This window comes from Grammomys surdaster, unplaced genomic scaffold, assembly GCF_004785775.1.
Source record: "Grammomys surdaster isolate TR1022 unplaced genomic scaffold, NIH_TR_1.0 98, whole genome shotgun sequence".
In the NCBI taxonomy this organism is placed as follows: Eukaryota; Metazoa; Chordata; class Mammalia; order Rodentia; family Muridae; genus Grammomys; species Grammomys surdaster.
This window is the reverse complement of record NW_021604577.1, coordinates 11,222,259-11,245,199: the sequence shown is the minus strand read 5'-3', so window position 1 is coordinate 11,245,199 and position 22,941 is coordinate 11,222,259. Positions and strand designations below refer to the sequence as shown.

The 22,941-nt window shown below is 40.6% G+C and overlaps 1 protein-coding gene across 1 annotated transcript in view; it reads left to right on the top strand.

The window, feature by feature from the left end:
• Positions 1–22,941, top strand: part of Ttc6 (tetratricopeptide repeat domain 6) — a 153,562-nt gene that overhangs the window by 9,441 nt on the left and 121,180 nt on the right. The window contains exons 2-3 of the mRNA XM_028782530.1: positions 20,261–20,374; positions 21,299–21,511. Of these exons, the coding sequence (XP_028638363.1) occupies positions 20,261–20,374; positions 21,299–21,511 (327 nt within the window). The remainder of the gene's footprint in view (positions 1–20,260; positions 20,375–21,298; positions 21,512–22,941) is intronic.

Here is a 22,941-nt window from a genome sequence, read left to right as displayed (position 1 = left end):
ATCAGCTCAGACTCCTGCTAGTGCACTGTCTGTAACACAAGGAGGTTTTTTTTGTTTTGTTTTGTTTTGTTTTTTTGTTTTGTTTTTTTTTGTTTTTTGTTTTTGTCAGACTGGGAAAAGTCCCTGAATTCTTAGGCCGAAAATCTAGGAGTAGACAGAATAGACACCTTGGTGAAGCACTGTGTTATGATAAGTACATTAAGGAAAAATAATTTTAGGATATGAGAGGCAGAGAATGATGGAGATTGAGATTTGTTTAAATAAAATGGTCAGGAAAGGGTCTTAAGAACCCAAGTCGTGCCGGGCAGTGGTGGCGCATGCCTTTAATCCCAGCACTTGGGAGGCAGAGACAGGTGTATTTCTGAGTTTGAGGCCAGCCTGGTCTACAGAGTGAGTTCCAGGACAGCCCCGGCTATAAAGAGAAACCCTGTCTCGAAAAACCAAAAAAAAAAAAAAAAAAAAAAACCAAAAAAAAGAACCCAAGTCATTTGAGCCTGTCTGAAGGAAAAGGAAATACGGGGGCCAGGCGTGTGGTTTATGAATGGGAGAAGATTGTTCCAGGTGCCAGGATGGGCAGCTGCAGAATCCCAAGGCAGAGCTATCCTGAGGTATTTGAGGAGTGGAGGATTTTAGATGCGGAGATGATACCTCAGAGGCAGCCACTCTAGCTTTTTCTTCTTATTTGATATATTTTATCCCATTTACTGTCATGAAATAAAGTTCATAGTTACCTTTTTCTCTATCTGTATAATGGTGTCAAGGTTAATATGACTTATTTGTAACATACAGGGGAAAATGTGAGTAATTTGTAACGAAATTTCCGTAATGCAGTCGTCACAAGCCCCTACTAATAATAAATACGTTTGAATCATGAACGTAAGGAACCCTAGTGTGCAAGAAGGACCAGAGAATGAAAGAACACGGCAGACAGTGCAGTCAGCACCAGAACATACAGCAGGATATCAATGCCAGACTAACGTGTGTGCAGCAAGAGAAACAGCCGTGTATGCTAAGACCGGTTAAAGGCTCTTGAAATGGGACAAATGACACTGTGGTTAAACAGAGCATCAAAGGCGTATTGTGACACGGGGCAGGGTGACAAAGTGCGTTAAAATGCAACAAACAAGTCTCATAGATTGGAATCTTAACACATCAGGGTACAATCAGTTTCTGGTAAGGAAAATAACTTATTAATAGATGATAACAGTACAGAAAGGATTGGAAAATAAAGCAATACAAGAAGTCCTGGAGAAATAGGCCTCCGTCGGCAGTTTTACGGAGAAGAGCAGGCCATTCAGAATTAACTACACAGCTTTAGCATGGAGTTGTTGAAAAAAACCATTATTGAAAATCGTATCAACAATACGATAGTGTTATAGCACCTCTTCCTTATTAACAAAAAGCCCGTTCATCTGTTTCATTTGGCTGCTAATCTCAGTATGCTTGGTGCTATGTTTACAGAACGGACTTCTTTACTCAGTGTGTATATTTGTGTAATTGCAGGGGGGGGTAGGGAAAGAGGGGTGGGGGGATAAAAGTGCTGTTAACAGAGAGGCTACAACTGACATAGTAGTTCCATTCCTGGATAATAATACAGTGTGGCTAAATGGGGAAAACTTTTGTGCCTACATACATAAAATGGCATCGGATTCTGGCCTCATATATTCATAAACTATTATATTTTACTGGCAAGTCTTCCAGGACATGTGACAACTAACTATGCAGGATGTGATGGAAGATTTTGATTTTTTTTTTTGCTTATTATCATTGTTATTATTATTAGGGGCAGCTGATTTATAAAGTAGTCTGGGTTCATGTTAAGTATACTTCCAAGTGGGTATGTTGACTGGATATTGGGGTACATTCTGCTTTGCCACCCCGTCTTTGTCCAAAACATTCCAATATGTATCTACCAGTGGGACACACAGAGGTAATGTGTCATTCTCAGGCTGTGCTGGGCCTTAGTAAGTGCTATGAGAGTTACACACTGCCCCAGTGCCTTGGCATATCATAAACACTTCCTTGTCTTCCCTGGAAGCTTGCTACTTTCGGATTCCCCTTGGGAAGTGGTCCTAGGTCATTTCTGTTTTCCATTCTTCATGAATTCATCTCCCCATTGTTTCTTTATTTTGAACCTACCCCTGAGTGCTGGGTAGAAAACCTCATTCCAACAGCATCTATGCATTCAACCCTTCCCTGTCAGTTTACTCTGGCCAAGGAACTCTGTTCAGAGAGGCGAGGAAGCTCAAAAGATGGCTTTCCCATATGAATCAGCAGTGATTTTTCTCCTCTTCTTTTCATTCTGCCAGGTTCCCTTGAAGCCCTTTGCCAGGAAGAACCTCCTCTCCACTAGTCAGATTCCATGGTAGCTCCTGTGGTTGTACCGTGTAGCCATGTGCCCACAGTGAGCCATCCAGGCAAAGGCAGAATTGCAGTGGAGGGGTTGTAGGGAATCATCTCTTCACAACTGTCTCTTAGAGTCCCCAGAGACAAAAAATGAAGACAGAAGTTGAGAGGAGCAGCCAGTGTGCCAGCATCACATGCACTCAGCAGTGGGACAGACTCCAGGCCCCAGATACCCTGTATTGCTCTGGGACTCCCTCCAGTTCTGTGCCATTGAGCAGGGACCTAAAGTTCGTCTACAGCTTCAGGTCAACAGCTAGTACAGTGTCTGTAACTGGATTTGAAAGTCTATTCTCTCAGCTGGCTGTGGCTCCCTTCACCACCAAGTCATTCTAATCGGTGCTGAGTTTCTTTCTCTCTTTGTTTTAGATACATTCCTCTAATATAGTTGCCCTTCGAGGGAGCATTAACGTTGCACAGATGGTAAAGGATAGCTGGAGATGGTTTTTAAAGATAGAAAAACCAATTTTGAGAACCTAGTTCTTACTTTTTTTTCCCCCCACAAAAGATTATCTAGCTTCTGTTATATTTTAGATTTCTCCTCCTGTGTGGACAGGTACTAAAATGACTTACTCATGTAAACCATTTCCAGGAAAAGACAATAAAAAGATGATTGACACACCAGGAACTGGATGATATTATTATTTTACACCCTGATTGTAGTTCCCCACCCTCCACTCCTCTTCCCCCAGTCCTTCCTCCTACCTCCCCTTTGCCCCCCACCCCCACCCCCATCCACTCCTCCTCCATTTCTCTTCAGAAAAGGGCAGGATATCAACCAACCATGGAATAAGGCTGGACAAGGTGACCCAGTATGAGGGAAAGGGTTCCAAAAGCCGGTAAAAGAATCAGAGACAGTCCCTGCTTCTAGTTAGGAGTCCCACAAGAAGACCAAGCTACACAAATGTCACATATATATATAGAGGGCCTAGGGCAGTCCCATGTGGGCTCCCTGATTGTTGATTCAGTCTCTGTGGGCCCTATAAGCCCAGGTTAGTTCTTTCTATGGGTGTTCTTGTGGTGCCCTTGACCCCTCTGGTTTCTGTAATCCTCCCACCTCACCCCCTGTTTCTCAGGATTCCTCATGTTCCAACTAACGTTGGCTGTAGGTCTCTGCATCTGATCTTATCAGTTGCTGGATGAAGCCTCTTGATGACATCCGGGCTAGGCGGCCATCTATGAGTGTGCCTTTTTGCTTTGCTCAGCTGAATGGATCCAGTTCTCCCTCACCGTCTTCCCTTTACCACTATGAATGTGTCCCAGCGGGAGTGCCGGGAAAAATCCTTCCCTTGAGAATGGGGGACACTATCGTTTGGCTATCACTTCTTTATGCTAGTCTACAGTACAGAGTGATACTCCAGGGTCTTATGGGAGAGTAACGTGTGTGTGTGTGTGTGTGTGTGTGTGTGTGTGTGTGTGTGTATGTGTGTGCCTCACCCCTTTGGTCAGCTGTGCTTTGAATTCTTTTGTTTCCTGTCTCTCTCTCTCTCTTTTTTTTAAAATAATTTCTGTTTCCTCCTTCCCATCATGCTGCAGCTGCGTGTTTAGCAGTCGGTTTTTCAGTAAGTTGCAAGTAGCTCCTCTCCCACAGCTCTTCCTAATATCTTATTTCTGTTCTGCCTCAGGCTTAGTCACTAGATAAATAAACCTGGCAATATTATTTGTAAAGTGAGGGTAAATAGCCTGAGAGGCAGGGCCTTGGAAGCCCTCCTATGGGAATGTGGGAGCTCCCTTCCAACCTCAGGCCTTGGTTGACATCCCTTCAGGCCTCTTTGCTTCGGTCCTGCTTTCCAAACTCCTCGCCAGGCCCCGAGATCAGAAGATACCTGCACAGTGAATGGGTAAGGAATAACTAGTATCTTTTCCATTTTCTGTTCTTATTGGCTCAGACGCTGTGAAAATATTTTTGTATTTGAGTAAGGCATATTTGGGGCATAGAGCTATAGACCAGTTCCTTTGCAAATCAAAATGAAGAATAACAACCTCAGAACCACAGAAAACCTTTAGGCCATTTGATTATTTTAAGATGCAAACTCTGATGATGACCTTGGGGGATTTTTTGAACCACAGCCGTCAGTTTAAACAGAGATCCAAAACTAATTAAGCGTTTGTCGGAAGGGGCACGGGTTTGAGAACTGGTTGGACAACTTTTAAAAGTTAATGACAGTTCCTCAGAAAACAAATAGAAGTGCTAATATTGTGTCCACACATCCTCTAAGACCAGCTTTAAAGGCTACCCCTAGCCGTTTTTTTTCTTCTTCTTGTGGAAAATGGAGACTGGTTCTCTGCCCACAGAGTCATCGTGTTTTGCGAAGCTAATTTCCTCCAGACCCTCTTCTCTCTGCTTCTTGCCTGTTCTTTCTCTGTTGTCACTACCATTTATTACCTGGCTAGAGTTTACTGTCATTGTCCCATCTGAAGCTTAACTCAACATTGTCAGCTTTTTGGCTTAGAAAACCCTGAATATCATGATTAATTTCTGGCTCATTGTTAAAAAGTATTGAAATTCCCTATAATTAGTGGTTATCAGCTGCTTTGAAGGTGTAACCGTTAGAAGGGTGTGATCTCTCATATGTACGTCAAGGTAGAAGAAACATCTCTATAGATTTAGATTGAAACACTGCTGGGTTCAGGCCAAGCGTGCAGAAGCTGGAGGGAGGTGGCATGGGTAGCACATGGCAGTAGGAAGGAACTCCATCTTGGTTCTGAAAGTGCTCGGCGACACTGAGAGACACAGTATGACTTGTATTTTAGAAGGGGCACTCTGGAGGCATTACCTCCACTGGCAAGAGCCACAAATGCACATCTAAACTACATCGGGGTGCTGTGGCTACAGGGCAGGCTGCAAAATAAAGGACAGCAAGAGACATTTGAGTGACAGCCTCAGAACCTGGGAGTGATGATGGCAAGCCATCAAGTTGAACCATATGAAGCTACCGTGTTTACAGGTTAAAAAATGAATTTGTTCATGTGGTCCAAACTTAACGTGTATTAGCAGATTGAGGATTGACAGAGGGTCAGCTCACAGAATACATCAGCGCTAGTCTGGCTGTGGTAGAAAAATTTCACAGGAACAAGATGAAGGAGATTGCTTTCCCCTTATCATTCATTATTCTGAGAGTTAGTGTATGAAGCCTCTGGACCTCCTGATGGCATTTTTATCTATACTTTGCTTTTATGATTTCCCTGTCTTCCTGGTTCCTCCTGCTGGTCTCCCATTCCACTTCTATGTGCTGTGGGAGAGAAGACCTACAGGGGGAGAAGGAGGATGATTAGAGACACACGAGCAGCAGTAGACCTGAATGTTCCTAATGTTTTCTTGATGTTTATGTTTTGTTATATCTTAAATTCTAATCTTGGTCAAAGCAATATATAAACATTGTTTGGAAAGTTGATATAGTACTCGGCGTATACCAACAGCTCCTTGTTAAACTCCTTGTTAAATTTCCACTCTTCCTGTTGCTTCTTGCCTCCTGTAGGTAGCTGCTTTCCTAAAGGTTAGCTGTTGCAATTCGTATACATCACGTCATATTTCTGTGTCACACACTGCTGCTGATAGGTTTTTCATTTCCATCCTTTTCTTCCTGGGAACATGTTGAGGCAAAGTCTCATTGTGTAGCCTGAGCTGGCCTTAAACTGGTGATTCTCCTCCTCAGCCTCCTGAGCTAGGCATGCGACACCACATGCCGGGGCTGCTAGCTTCTCTTTCTGCACCAGTATATTGTTCTCCCATTATGGAGTCTGACAGTTTGTCATCTTTGCTACAGCTCAGCCCCTTTGCCAGGGTGCACAGACTTTCTCACCTTTCAGACATAGCGAGTTTGAGGTATTGTAGTTATGCAGATGTTGTGGGGGGAAGATTTAACTCCTCAAGCAATTGCTTTTCCTTCTGGATTCATGATTGCAAACTTTTTCTTCTGTTGCTTGGTTTCTTCTGTACACATCACTGATTTATCACTGAAGGAAAGTGTAACTGCCTTCTGAGCGCATCTGGATATACTAGGCCATCTCTCCTGTTCTTTCTTAGACATTTACTTCTAGAGCCCTTGGTCTCCTTCAGGCTTGAATGTTCTCTGGCCTGCTACTCAGTTAGCTCGGGTCTACTGTCTGACTTCATGTGTTAATTATCTCTGTGTCTTCTCCATTTCCAGTCTACTGGGAAGGCAGGAGATGTGGGAAGTGTGTGTGTGTGTGTGTGTGTGTGTGTGTGTTTGTGTTGTATATAGATGTTAGATTTTCACATCTGAAAATTTTATTATTCAATCTCTCTTAAAATAATAGCTTGGCTGGCGGTAGAATTCTAGATTGTAAATCACTTTACCTTGAATTTTGAAAATTCTGTCTTCTGATGTCCATGGCTGCAGGTATAAAATTTAGTAACTCATTTTTAGCTTTTTACTTTATGTCAAAGTATTGGTTCCTGCTCTGGGGTGGAAGAGAAGCTACTTGGTTGCTCAGAGGGGACAAGGATGGAGGCTGTTTCTGGTCCACTCATCCTTGGAGTTTGGGTGGGGGGGGCTCTAATTCCTAAACCTTTCTGAGGTTTTATACAAGGAACTATAAGGCCTGTCTTTCTTCTGGCTTTTCAGTTTTTTGTAAGAAATAGTTACTTTTCAGAGTTGTTGGTAAAAATAATAAGAAAATATTTACATGGCACTCTCTTGTCAGCTTAGCCATGTTGTTATCTTTAATGGGCCCTTTTATTTATTCATTTATACACTGGTGACTCACTACATGAATTGCAATAGTAAGTCGCAAAAATAAATAATTGTCTTGTAGAATACATCTTGAGGTTCTTCTTAAACCTCATCCAAAGTAAACTTCCTCTCATGCGTTTGCTTACAGTGGGAGGAGCATTGTCTTCTGACCGTTAAAACTGGTTAAGACACTTAGACACGTTTCTTCTACATGTGCCTTTTCAGGTTCTCTTTTAACTGAGAGACTATTAAGCACTAGACTAGGAACATAAATTTGGCACTGGAACTTGTTACACGAGGTACAGCAGCTCTGGAATTTTTCTTTTTAAATTTTACCTCAAAACATTTAATCCCATGAACTTACAAAATATGTAGTTGGTATACAGACAAAAGTTAAATTTGTTTAAATTATACTCTTTAGAAATATAGCTATGCCAGAGACTTGCATTTTTGAAATGTTTTCTGGTTCACAGAGGATATTTTTAGGTTTTATCATTGATTATGATCTGTTGATTTTAACTTAGAAATGATACATATTTTTGAAATATCGAGGATTGAACCTAGGGCCTTTGTATGCAAGGCAGGCGGCAGCCTGCCATGGAGCCACCTTCCCAGACATGGAGTCTTGCATTTTAACTTCTTCCTTCAGCAATCTCTGAACTGTATGATTTTCTTGCCACATGAATAAGTGTGACAGTGTGATGCTCTGATTGTTCTTAAGGTATACATTAAATGTTACTGCCACTGTCACCCTGGTCCCCACTGAATGCTAAGCCACTTGCTTCTGTCCCATATGAGTCTCATATTTAGCCAGGAAATGCAAGAATAATGCTCAGATACATTTGTGAATTGTAATACTGTGAAGACAGATCCTTAAAAAAAACATAAGATGATAAATATATCACTAGAATAGGAAAGCTAAGTGACCCAGAAGAGCAAAGAACAACACAAACACAAATTAAAAAAAATGTCTCATAGTACCTGGCACTTAATTTTAAATTTGAATTTTCAGCTGTTTCTAGCACTTTAAAAAACACGCCTTGGCGTTTTATTCTCGTGTTGCTGTTTTGCTATGGTGCCATGATGAGGAGTCTTAGTGTTCCGACTTTATAGGTACCACCTCAGTCAGTTCTGTCTTTCCTGACAGAACTGCCCTTGTGCCACATTGAAATAAATGAGTGTTTTGTTTCCTTGAACTTTCTGCTATATTGGCAATAAAGGCATGCAATATCCCTGTTCTCAATTTTTATTTTCCTAATTACTAACACTGATTAATTCATCGTGACTCATGTGCACAGAGGTCCCCGAAGACTTTAAACAGGGAACAGCAAAGGATGATGGAATAAGACCGCAGATTCCCAAGAAACACAAGGCACTCAGAAACACCGGTGTGACACTTTCTACCTCCAATATTTTATTCATGAGCATTGATGAGGGGCTTTGCTACATAATGAGTTCTCTCTGTAGTCAGTACCTGGAGGCCATGACTCCTCCTTGCCCACCTCTCTTAAATTTTCTTGGTTGGTTTGTTTTACTATGTAGGATGAGACTAACAGTGACCACTACCATGCGGACTTATTGAGACCTTGTCATAAAATGTTCACCTAGTCCTGGCATACGGGGACGCAATAGTTGATAGCTTTCGTAGTGTATTTGCGCTCTCTCGTATCAAGTATCTAACCTTTGAGAGTAAGTTAAGTTTTTTTTTGGAAATAGACATTATCACTTTTTTTTTGTTTTATTTTGTTTTGTTTTTCGAGACAGGGTTTCTTTGTGTAGCCCTGGCTGCCCTGGAACTCACTCTGTAGACCAGGCTGGCCTCGAACTCAGAAATCGTCCTGCCTCTGCCTCCCAAGTGCTGGGATTAAAGACATACACCACCACTGCCCAGTGGACAATATCACTTATGACAATCCTTTATGAGTAAAATAGAATGGGTGAACACCATGAAATAAAATGGCCTGACATCAGAAATCCAGGAGTAGCAATTAAAAAAGAAAAAAAGTGTGTGTGTGTGTGTGTTTGCACGCGCTCGCGTATGTGTGTCGGAAAGGACCTTGAAGGTAAGTAATTAGAAAAGATATTTCAAAACCTGTAGGAATCTGGAAATTCTATAAAGGACTTCCTCAAAGTAGCTGGTAGCCTTGAGAATGCCAAGCAGAGTAAGATGTTAGCTAACCCACTCACAAAGCCTCTTGTGTTTGAACAACTACTGTGTATCAGGCATAGTGTCATTGTCCCTGATCTTCTGACCTGAGAGGAGAGGTAGGCTCAAACCTAACACTTTGGTAAACTACAGTGGGTTCTAATAGCCTGTGCTAAACGGCTAGTTAACCTCATCAGAGGTGTGTCTGGCAGAGGAAGAGGAGGGTGTGTGTGTGTGTGTGTGTGTGTGCACATGTGTGTTTTGATTCAGGAAACTACATTGAGAAATGGGCAGATGCAGTGGAAGATGCGGCAGAGACTATTACAGTACTTAACATACTACAGTGTTTTTCCCGGAGCTATGTGAGCAGCAAATTTAAGGGTCTGGTGGTTAAGTGAGACTTGGGAGGCAAGAAGAGAGGAGAGATCCTAAGGGGAGATGCTTCCTTCTGGCGTTTGCAGCTGGCTCCTCGGGACTCCAGAGAAGAATGTCAGAGTGAACCAGCTTACTGAAGTCTGTGAATAACTAGGGTGGGCGATTGTAGAATCACATTTCACAGTGTGAGTGCTAACCTCATAAATGCTAAGTAGAAGTGACATGGGACGAGGGCCTTAGGAGCGTCTGCTGCAGAGCTGTCTCACTGTTTCCTTTGCTAAGACCCAGGCTTCCTGCGAGATTCTGTCATCACGACTAATTCCTCTATTCTCTGGAATGTTAACCAAGTGGTTTTCAGTACTCTTGAAAATAAGATTTAGGGAGTTCTGTTCCATCAAACTTTTCCAGATATTTCTCAACATCCCTAAATTCCAGTTTATTGAAGATGGATCCTTCTTTATATTTAAAAACTTGAAATTTATTTTAGTTAAATATCTCTCTTTACGGCAACCCTTAAACAATGGAGAATTGGGACTATTAAGGGATATTCGTTGAGTCCTTGTTTCTGTTATTTGTGTCTTAGGTTAGGCCTTCATCAACATTTGCCTATATCCTATGCCTTACCCCTAGTAAAACTATTTTTTTTTTTTTTACCAATTATAATTTGCTTTACACGAGAGATGGATCTCTATTGATACAGGATAACATTTCAATCCACACCACAGATAGCACAGAGTAGAGAATGACCCTCATAATTTGATTTTGCCATTTTATTATCTTTTGTCTTCCTGCAGTAGTTACATAAGCCAGCTAATACTGTATAACAAAAGAACCCCCAAAGCCCAGTGGCTTTAAATAGTATTTCTCACATCAGTAGATTGACTGATACCCTAGTTCTATTGCTGCTGCTACTGCTGAGGATAAAATGCCCTGACAAAAAGTGCCTTAAGGGAGAAAGCGATTTGTTTTAGTTTACAGTTCTAGTTACAGTTCGTCATCATAGGTGAGTCAAGGCAAGAACAAAATAGCAGAGAATGCACTTGCTTCCTTTTCTTGTACTTGATTACACCACTCTCAGTTCACAACCCCTTTCCTAGGGAATGGTGCCACCCACACTGGATTGAGTCCTCCCACATCAGTTAACAAAATGAAAAGAATTCCTGGTGGATACCCCCAGGCCAACCCAATTAGGGAATCCCTCATTGAGACTCCTTTTCTCAAATGACTCTCCCGTGTCAAGTTGTTAGTTAAAGCTAAGCATGTCGTGGGTATCAGCTAATTTAGAGTGCTTTATCATGGCTCTTTGCCCACGTGTCTGCTTTGTACATAGCGAATCAGTTAAAGACTATTATGGCTGGATCACGTTTGTTTAATATATTCCCCTGGGACGAACATATGACTAGGATCATCCGTATATGTTTCCCTCCTGAAACCTGTGATTTCAAAAGCATTCATTTATCATGGTGGCATATAAGATGGCTTGATCTTACGACTCAGAACTGGCACATTGTTACCTCTGTATCTCTTTGGAAAACAAGTGAAAACACATTCCTTCAAGTGAGACTAATTACCTTTCAAAAACAGCTGTGCAATACAGGAATATTTTAGTCTCTTGGTGACTTTAAAGTTTATCTTATTGCTTCTAAAGGAAATCTAGTATACTTACAGAATTTCCATGGGTCCCCTTTGGGCAACAACTCATTTGGTAGCATATTATTATTATTTATCTAACCACTAATATATATGTTTGTTTTGGTGGTGACTATCTAAGTGACCAGAGTTGAGTCTATTTTTTTTCCTGTTTTTATAAGGCTTAAAATATTGAATCTGTGTTTGAAGACCATAAAATGTGGAGGCAAGATTATTTTTCTTTTGCCTTTTTTATGCTTCAAATCACTTTATATAATTCCTTGGACTTAGTAGTTACTTTATAAATAAATATTTGTTGAATGAAGCAAACAAAAATGTGCTTGCTTTTGGAGCTCCGAATCTTATTCTTAGAGCATTTATTTATGTTATTAAATCTTAGGAAGCCCAAAAGAATGTTTTAAATAAATTCTTTTCAAAATTTATCATTTATTCTCTCAACTTTGTCGGACAAAAGTTCAGAGAATATGGAACTTAGTATGCAGGAAGTAAAGCTTAGTACTGATCATTATCTTTCATGGATTTTAATTAATCTTTATCTTAATTAAGGAAGACACATGCAGTGCATAAAATCTCACGCATGATTTGTGTAACTGAAAGAGTAAGAGTTTTTTTTGTTCTCATTTGGCTAGTTTAATAAGGTCAAGAATCATGTTCTTGGCATTGGAATGTTTTATTTCTGGTAATGTCTTGAATTCTGAAGATTTTGCAAATATTTCAGAAAGTCCTGCAAGAACCGTGTTATTTAAAGGCATTGATGAATAATGAGATATTAAGTGATTTGATTTCAAGGGTCTTCGGGTCTAAGTCACTTATGAAAAGCTAGCCGAGCATGTTACTGTCCCCTGTAGCACAAAACAACAACAGCAGGAATGACAGAAAGACTTCAAGATGTAGAGATGATTTTGTAGGATGGAAAGGTATGTGAAATATTGCCAAGTGTATATTGTTAACATACATACTCATTTTATCCAAAGATTCTGTCACCAACAACTTCACTAATCGTGTTTCTATTTCTCAGTATTTCTGAGAAATAAGGGTCAACAAAACTTAGACAGCTTAAAAAATTGGACATGTATTATTTCATGCAGGTTTTGTGGGTTATGAATCTGGAAACAGCTTAGCTGGGTGGTTGTGGCCCCACACTTCTGCTGGATTGGGTCTAGGTCTTGTCTGCAGCCCTTGTTATTAGAAATCTTTACTAAAACTGAAGGATTCGCTTCCAGGATACCTAAATCACAAGACCAGAAATTTGTTGCAGTTCCTCACCACAGGACTGCGTAATTGCCCTGATGACATGACAGGTGGTTCTCCCAAGACCAGGTGATGTAAGAGAGAAAGGCGGAAGTTACCTCGAGTTTTATGGTGTAGCTGCACATTCCCATGTCTACTGATAGAATGCACAACAGCCATGCTCACTCAGGAGGAGCCTACTCAGGAGTTGCATGTCCTTGGGAACCACCTTGAATGACAGCTCCCAGAAGCCTTGGGAATAAGATCTGCAGGTTGTATTACAACTGTTTTTTGTTATACAGTGGTTAGGTTCTTCATGTTTAATTCAAATTTTCAGATAACTTTTTTTTGCATTAAAAAAATAGAATGTATTTAAGGGAACTAATTATATTTATTACTCTACTCAGAAATAGCAAAAACTGAATCATTTTCAGATATAGTGTTATTTTGGGAAAATATGGACATGTTTTCACCTTCCCTGACACAAAATTGAGTTAGAACACTATACTACCACCCAAAAGTTACTATGTGCCATACACACACACACACACACACACACACACACACACACACATACATATGGGGCCACAACCACCCAGCTAAGCTGTTTCCAGATTCGTGACCCACAAAACCTTCATGAAATAATACAGGTCCAATTTTTTAAGCCGTCTAAGCTTTTCCATATATATGGAAAGAAAGAAACTGTAAAAAGGCAATTTGTTGAATAATTTAAACTATCACATCCTGGAAAAGACTGAAGTGTTAGGAAGACCATGGTTGTCAGGGGCTGGCACTGGGCAATATATTTCATAGACCCTTTGTTCCACAAAATCATCTATGCATCTTGACATCTTCTTTGTCACTGCTGCTGCTGCTGTTGTTTTGTGCTACTGGGGACAAGTAATAAGGGCTTCATCCCACAAAACTATCTATGTATCTTGAGACAGGGTGTTGGTAGTCCTGGGATGGAGATAGCACCTGAGGCCTCAAACATCACCAGCAGTTCCTCAGTCACTAAGCCATGACTCCAGCTGGAAAACCTTCACTTTCGTAGAGTACTGTGACCAGATAAGCAAGAGGTATCCGAGTTTTCAGAATTGTTAGACACAAGGTATGGACCAATAGCCATGCTCCATTTTTCTCTTCTCTCCCACTCCAAGAACCCAACTTGTCCCCAAATTAATTTTCCATCGGCGCAATAGGAGCAGGTACATCCTCTGTTATTTATAGTCTTATCTTCCTGTTTGTACATAAGCTGGATTTATATGAGGAGCTTGGAGCCTGTGTGTAATACTTAGGCTTGATTAAATGTACTTGTGGTGCAGTCCGAAAACCATCTCCTGTCTGTTATCTTCATCTCTAGCTTTCCTGCTTCTCAGGGGAAGAGCCTTGTCCTCCGTCCTTGTACTTCTCCTGCATTCCTAACTGAAGTGCTGCAGCACAGGGCTGCTCACAGAACTAACAGGACACCATTCCCCGAATGCTTGCTGCTTAATGCAAGAGGAACACCATACTGACGTAACAAATACCGTAGCCTATGAGAGGAAGGCAGCTGCATTTGCTCAAGTTTTTTTTTCTTCCTTTTATTTTTTCTTTAAGCAGATTTTATTTATTAGTACTGTTGTATAAGATTCCCCACCTTTGCAAAGTCTGAATTATCTTTAGATGAAGGGTACTTAAGGTCAATGCTACAGCAATTTGCTTTCATATAAATAGTGTCGATAAATTGTAATATTGAATATTTATGTAATTTTTGTTTCCAGGAAGGCCTGTCTTTGCCATCCTCATTCTTTTAGCAGTTTCATTATTATTATGATTTCTTTTGTTTTTGAGTCAAATTTCTTCATAGGTTTCTGAAAGAGAAAGGCAGATGTATAGGTTGTGTTTTCCCATGCTGATGACAGTGAGCGAAGAATGGAGCTTTTTTTGCCCAGCCTGAGAAGCTGTCATATTCTTGAAATATTTTTTTCTGATAATTTCTTTTTCTAGTTTCATTGACAAATACCATAATCTAAAGCAATGTATGCCAGGCAAGGCTTTATTTCGACTTGTAGGTGATAGTCTGTCATCGGGAGAGTTCAGGAACTCAAGCAAGAACCTAGAGGCAGAAATTATGGTAGAATGTTGTTGGCTGGATAGCTGGCAGGCTCATGCTTAGTTAACTTTCTCAAGCAGCCTAGGCTTGTCTGCCTAGGGAATGGTGCCGCCCATAGTTTGATGAGCTCTCCCATATCAATTAACAGTAAACACCCACAGATCTGGTTATTTAAGCTACTTAGGACATGCTTCAGATTTTCTGTTTTAAATAATCTGTTTTATAAAAAAACTCAATGGATTGTTTTTTCTAAACACAGAGTATATATAATTCTGTAGTAAGGGATACTTACCAAAGAGATATTCTATCTTATTTGAAACATAGTAGTACTGTGTTTCTAGAAATACTGAATCTATTTGAAAAGATTTAAGGACTTAATGGAGAAGATGCCTTGCATAATTATAGACAGATACTGTAGCAGTTTAGATGTTAACATTTATGTAACACCCACTAAGTTTCTGTTTTGTTTGAAATATTTTTCAGTACTGGCAGATCTATTGAATCTAGGGTCAAATCATTCACAATAATCATATAAAATATTTAACTAAGAAAAAAAAGTAAAAATTGGAAAAACCGCCAAGTGGTCCTGACACATTCCTGCACCTTCAAGTAGAATTCTGCTGGCCAGTGCCATCAGGTTTGTACCTGCAGGATGCAAGGGATTGTAATGCAAATCAGGGTATTTTCAAACCTGTGTGGGCAAGTCCCTATTTAGGGTCATTAAGTGTCTTTTCCTCCTTTCTCGGATTCTGAACTTCAGGGTAGTTTAATTGAAGGTGGTATACTCCCGGGAAATACTGACAGGATCGGGAAGTACTGACGGGATCTTAGGAAGGCCTGGGTTAGGAATATACGCTTGACTCATGTCGACCCTGTCATTTGGGGAGAAGATGAATTTCATGGCATGGAGTATGTGTCTGGGTTTTACTGTTTTCATACACCCTCTGGCTGATGACTGAAGAAGTAGAGAGACAGCCTCAAAGGCCAGAGGATTGCGGCTGCTGTGCTACTGGGCCATCTGCGCGCATCAGATTACCTGGAAGGCCCTGCACTTTGCTTTGAAGACGTGGCACCCTTTGCGGATGTCACTGCCTGGGACATTTTGTCATTCTTCCAATGGTGCTGATCGTGCAAGTGCCTTCTAGCTCTCACACTTTTGTCTATGGCACCAGACACCGCAGGCAACACCTTTTGTGGTGGAACAAATGAAAGCCTCGGTGAGGACTGTGAAGGTGGCCCACGCTCACTCAGCCTCACGGGCTTTGAGTTACTTATAGAATTGTAAGGTGTGTTGAGTGCACTTCCAGAGCTTGTAGACACAGCATCATTCTCCTGGTCAGTTACAGTCAATGACTCAGAGATGATATAAAGTTCACGCATGTGAAACAGAACACTGCATGTACTTCTCAACGATTTTCTTTTCTTTTCTTTTCTTTTTTTTGTGAGCATAAACTTCCATATTTTTTGACTCAAGACAGTTTTTCCGCAAGTGGTAGTTAAAAAGCTTCCTTGTTTCCCTTGCCCTAAAAAATGCTATTTCAACAGCTTATAATTTTTGTTGCTTTTTGTAGCTCTTCTCATTTTCTAAAGGGCCACATTTGGCTTCTATGGATTCATTTAATTCCTAACCTAATTGTTGTCTATAGATTATTTTTTGGGTCTAGGTTATAATATAGCCTCTGATATGTGGTTAATCCATTTTTTTGATACTTACATAGGTGAGCTGTTTTACATATAAAACTTCCAGTATAAAGCCAAGTATTGATAGTAATATTTACCTTTACTTTGATTTTTAATGTAAATGGTAATATCTATTAGCTCTCTGGCATTCTCTGTTTGCATTTGCTGTCTGTCTCCCATAAACATGAGGTATGTATCAATATTATCCCTATGTCATTGAACTGGAGTTCAGAGAACTCAGTTATTGCTTGACTGAAGAAATATTTAAAACCCCAAACAGAGCTCATGTGCTCAACACTTACTTTACCATGCTTCCTTCCATGTGTGAGTTTTTCACTTGAGACTATAACTTATTTGACTTACAAATTAATGACTTTTTTTTTGAGATAGGATCTCTCTATGGAGTTCCAGGCTGTCTTTCAAACTCACTCTGTAGCCCTAGGCTGGCCTTGAATTCATGATGTTCCTGCTTCAGCGCTCCTATGAGGGCTGGGCTTATGGGTTTGCTATGGCTTAAAAACCAATATATTTGTATGTTCATTCTTTCTCTCGTTCTTATTTTTTTTTGGAGCTTGATCATAGGGGCATGTGCATCTTGTACACGCTAGGCAAGCACTCGACACACTGACTTCTGTCCCTAATACCCTTCCCACCTTTTGAATTTGAGACAGGGTTTTAATAAATCGCACATACTGGTCTTGAGCTCATTCTGTAGCCCAGAGAGGCCTTCCTGTCTTCCTGCCTCAGACTCTCCAGTATCTGGGATAACAAGCTCATGCTGCCTTTCAAAGCTATGTATTTCTTAGTGTCGTATGAAACTTGCTCATTAAACTTCCATTTATGCGTTTTTATCTCTAAAATTTCCATCTATTACCAACAAAACTACTGTGATCAATAAATGAATTGTTTGTTTGCTTGTTTGCTTATTGAGCCAGGATCTTACTATGTAGTCTTGCCATGCCTGGAATTCTCCAATGTAGATGAGGCTGGCCGAGAAGCCACGGCAGTTTGTCTGTCTCTGCCTCCCAAGTGCTGGGATTAAGGCGTGTACTAGCTATGCCCAGCAAAATTGTTGCTTTTAATAATGTGTGTCTTCAAAATATGGAGTGTGAACTGCTCAGGGTTTATTAGACTAAAAACAAATAAATCTACATTTCTTTTATCAGTGAACAATATATGTTACAGTAATTTTTACTGTGTTAGCAAAAACTAAACAAATCTAGGAGTTAAGAAACGAAGTATTGAACACTTCATTTGTGTATGAAACCATTTCCAAACCAGAAGACATCAGAAGACACCGAGAAGACATTTTGCATCATTAGTCATTCCCTTTTTTTCTGTCTTCCCCCATCCTCCAGCTGCCCCTTGTTGGCTTTCTGTCTCTATGGATTTACCTATTCTGGATATGCAAGTAAATAGAACCATACAATATATTACTTGGGATATCTGACATCTTTCAATTAGCAGTACTTTTCTGGATTAAAACTTTACTGTAATGACTTTAGATTAAAAACACAGCAACATTAACCATATATAAAACCTGCATATCTCAGTGCATCTCTCTCTCTCTCTCTCTCTCTCTCTCTCTCTCTCTCTCTCTCTCTCTCTCTCTCTCTCTTTTTGAGACAGGGTTTCTCTGTGTAGCCCTAGCCCTGGCTGTCCTGGAACTCACTCTGTAGATCAGGCTGGTCTCGAACTCAGAAATCCGCCTGCCTCTGCCTCCCAAGTGCTGGGATTAAAGGCATATATCACCACTTCCTGGCTTCCTAGTACTGTATTCTATTTCCCCTTCCTGGAGAAACACCTCTCCTCCTCCCTTTCTAGGTACCTAACCTCTGTGGTCCTTCAGGTTGTAGTACACATTTTGAAAACTTAAAAGTTAAATGTCTGCATATAAGAGAAAACACACACTGTCTTGTTGGGTTTGAATTACCTCATTCAGGATGATTTTTTTTCTAGTGCTATCCATTTATCTGTGAATTTCATGAATTTCTGAATAATACTCCATCACGTGAATGTACCACATTTTCATTACCCATTTGTCAACTGATGGACATCTAGGCTATTTCCGGTTTCTGGCTATTACAAGTAGAGCAGTGAGGAACACGGGTGAACAGGGATCTGTGTAACAGGCTTTAGGGTCAGTCCCTTGGCTATACCCAAGAGTGGTATAGTGGTGGATCTATTCCTTGCTTCCTGAGGAACGGCAACATCCTCTTGGTGGATTTTTTTCTTTGATGAGTGTGCAGTGTCCTTCCGTGTCTCTTCTGATTAGTTTTGATTTGAACTCAACTTTGTCAGAGATTGAAATTGCTACACCTGCCTGGCTTCTTGGGTACGTTTGCTTGTAATGCTTTCAGCCATCCTTTCCCCAAAAGTGCCATCTTTTCCCGATAGCGAGGGGCGGTGTTCTTGGATGCAGCAGAAAGAAGCCTTCACTTTTCCAACCCAGACTGTCAGTCTGTGTCTCTTTGTAGAGTAATTGAAACCATTAGCATTGATACTTGTCAATGAGCAATATTTATTGATTCCTGTTATTTCCTTCTTATGGTTGTGCCCACTTTTCATTTATCTCAGATCAGTTATTCACTGTGTCTTCTTGGGTGTGACTGACCTTTACAGATTGAAGTTCTCCTTTTAGTGCCTTTTTTAGAGCTGTATTCGTAGATAGGAATTGATTAATTTTTTTTTCATCATGCAGTACCTCTTTTGGTTGACTGTGATTGATGGTTAATCTGTGCTTTTTTTTTTTTTTGTCACAGTCTCCATTTAAAAGTCCAATGTTACTCTTTTGTGCCTACCTTTATATGTGACTCGGCTATTCTTCCCTTGTAGCTTTTAATATCCTTTTTTTTTTTGCTGATTTTTTTTTTATATACTCAGTATTTTGATTATTGTGTGTCCTGGGCAATTTTTTTCCCTGATCTAGTCTATTTGGTGTGCTGCATGCTTCTTGTACCTTCATAGATACCTGCTTATTTAGACTGGGGAAGTTTTTTTCTGTGATTTTTTTTTTAATATTTTTTGTTCTTTTGAGTAGGTTTCTTCTTCCTCTACCTCCATCATTCATAAGTTTGTTCTTTTCATAGTGTCAAGACTTCCTGAGTGTTTTGTGTCTAGAAGTTTTTAGAGTTTGCTGTTGATATTGTTGAGCAAGCTAGAGGAGAAAGGGGCCTTGAAAAGCCATATATTTGAGTGCCTGGGCGATAAAACTGAGGTAAAAGCAAACAGACTAATTTGCCCGATGATGTCAGATATGGGGACTTACAGTTTACACAGAACCAATGTCTCTTGATTCCTGGTCTATCGTTCTTCACTTTAATGTCTTCTTATGGCCACAGCTAAGTAGAGTCCTGGTCACCGTAACAAGTATCAGTAACGATAAAAGTGACCTCAGAAACGCCAGTCAGTGGTTTCTGAAATGTATTTGTATTCATTTTTGGTTTTCCTTAGGTTGAATTTTAGATTTGATTTTAGTTTCTTGTATAATGCTTTACAGTACCTGCTTAAATGGCAGTATTTTATGTGTAGCTGATATAGTGTTACATAACTATCTTATTAAATTTAATCATCTGTTTAGAAAGGTCAACAATTTAAAAGTCCTGAAGTAGAATGAACTTGTGTGTGTGTGTGTGTGTGTGTGTGTGTGTGTGTGTGTGTGTGTGTTAGGGTCTCACTATATAGCCCTGTATGACCTAGAACTCACTATGAAGATCAGGTTGAGCTCTGACTCAGAGATCTGCCTGCCTGTGCTTTCTGAGTGCTGGGATTAAGGGCACATACCACCATGTCCATCCACACAAAAATATTTTCATGTTTTTAAAAATCCTTTTCTCATTTATTGAATATTGTTGCTGAATATTTTATAGTTCTCTTATGCATTTGATGTTTGCTCTTCTAACTGGCTAACACTGCCATATTAGTTAACGAATGCATTTGAATGGTTTTATAAGTTGACATTACTTTGTTTTCTTTTGTCCTAAGGATATTTCTTTGATGGAACAAATGTACCTCAGACCATCTCAGGCACAACTTGAAGTACCCGAGATGGAGGAAGAGAAAAGGTTCCCGACAAGTATTAAGGAACGGCCGATTGTGGTAACATCTCTAGTATCAATCTTCTTTCCCCAAATTAAAGAAATGGTGTGTTGTTTGTTGACTGAACATTTGCAGAAGATTAACAGCGGTTTCCTCTAACTTGCTTTGCAGTACATTTAAGCATCTACCCCAAAGCCGCATGGGCATCTGGCTCCCTTGACCCTCACAAACTGTTTTGAGGGAGGCCAAACTCCCTTTCCATGGAGAAAGAATGGCTCTCCTGAGTTATGGATGCTTAATACAGGAAGTAGCTTGAGATACAATTTAAAAGTTACTAGCCTCTATGCAAACATCATTCTAATATACATTTAGCTAGAAGAACTGCTAAAAGTGCAGTCTGGACAGTGGGTAACAGAAGTGTTTCAGAAGCAAAACTTCCCCTTTGTCCACCACAGGGAAAGTGACTAAGGTATTTAGAGCAACCCGCATCACGTTCTCTGATAACGGGTAATGTCTCCACTTAAAGTAAAACTCGAAATGGAGCAAAAGTAAATGAACTAAAGGTAAATCCACATTTACATAGGAAGACATGATGGTCAGTTGCTTCGCCTGAGAATTTTGAAAATATGACCCCGAACATGTGTATATATAGTGAGAACATACTTTAAGAAAACATTCAGAAAACATTTACAGCCTTCTGTTTTTAACTCCCAGTGGCCCATAATCCCACATAATCTTTTTTTTTTTTTTTTAAATTGACTGTTGAAATGTGGCCATGGCCAGGGAAAAATAACTTTCTGGCCTTCAGGTATTTTATAAAGTCAACTTGAACTTTTGCTTTGGAATCGGCAGAAAGAAAAACTTGCCACATCAAGCCGAGTTTCAGACACACATCTACCTATCGGCCATGCCGCTCGGTAGAGCATGCTGTAGAACTGAAGGCTTTGGAAGGACCAATAACATGACCCTTTTGTTTTTCTCCAGCCGAGTATCTATGAGGAGCTCCCTGAGACTGTGTCAAGCATCTTCCAGGTGGAACAGGAGGAGGCTTTGGAATGGGAAACCATAGAGGAAGAGCACTCAGCTTTTAAATCTCAGGAAACGTTAGACATTGTACTACCCGAGGACTCCAGTAAACCTCTAGACAGTGTTCTTCCCACAGGTGATGTCAAACAAGCCAGGCGGCCAACTCTACATGTAAGCAAAACAAAGCACGACTGTTTGTGTCGGGAACACTTAGGATTGTGAGAACTGGGACTGTGTAAGTGTGAAGTAGCTCCCAGGCAAAGAAAGAGCAAGGCGTGGTGTATGTGGTGGGGCTGGGGGAGGGGCTTCAGCCTTAAAAGGAGCATCAGAAGTGTGGAAAAAAGAGGTAGACATTTTTTTGAGGGCTTCCCCCCTCCCTTGGGATGAAGGACAGATTTTCTAGGTAAGAGGCCAACTGAGCTCTTGAGAAACTGCCCACAAGTTTTCTACATAGCATCTGAAGGGAGTCAGGATATGTAGGCCCTAGATTAGGTCTGGTTGGACTTGGTAATGCTTGTGTATTTGCCCCTACTTAGATTTAGTCCAGCTCTGGAGTGCTTTCCTTTTGTGCCAATGCTTGTCAGAACTTTATGCTTGTATGCTTGGATCATCACGATGTCAGTAATTATCCATGACCTTTAACCCTATACATAGGCCAAATGATTTTTTTTTTTTGTAGTGTCAGTGGTACAGGAATGAGGAACAGTGTGCTCCAGTAAACCAAGACAAGGTTACTTTTTGACATAGCTAATAAATACATCCTGATAACAGAGTGAGGCAGGACGTTGGCTGCTCAGATGCATGCTGGGAGAACTCTAGGCACAGAGCGCACAATTTCTGCCTCGTCGGCCGTTCTCCACCCAGAAGCTCTTTGTGAGAGTAAGGGTTACATGTACTCTGAGCTCAGTCATTACCAACGGCAGAAAAAAAAAATCGAGTAGATGGATAGCAACTTGGTGTAGAAGTGTCTGAAACAATAGAGATAGGACTGGGTACCTTTGTAGGAGAGAAATTGTAGCAAACATGAGCCGAGACTTCAGGAGGAACAAACTTTAAGAGCTGTAAGATTCCTTAACTCTAAGCGCACAGTTATGACTGGTTCCTGGCCTCCAGAGTTTGGAAAGCACACGGAAGACAAAGCACACATCACAAGTGACTAGAACCACGGCACGTGACTGTTGAAAGTTACTCCCAGAGAGCTGAGATGCTGGCATCAAACCCCTTGCAATGTTACGAACAACAATGGCGATTTTTAATGTTATTTTGGTGCCAAGGTAGATAGAGGTAGAGATGGGCTGAGGAGAACAACCCCTCTGTCATCATGGCTGGATAATGTAATTCCAGCAGATGTCAGAGATGCTTATTTTTGAAAAGGGAATTGTTCGTGTGTGTGTGTGTGTGTTTAAACAGACATGTGGCAGAGAAAAGGAAGCTAATGCTTCACTTTAAAAATCCAACAAGGAAAGTGATCTTTAGTTTAGAAAGAGGAACCGGGTTTCACAAAACAGTCGACTCTGGAGATTTGATAGAAATTCTAAGAGTTAATTCTGGCATCCGAGCAGGTCGGCTCGGGTAGGTAGGTGCTCCTCACCTGCTGTGTT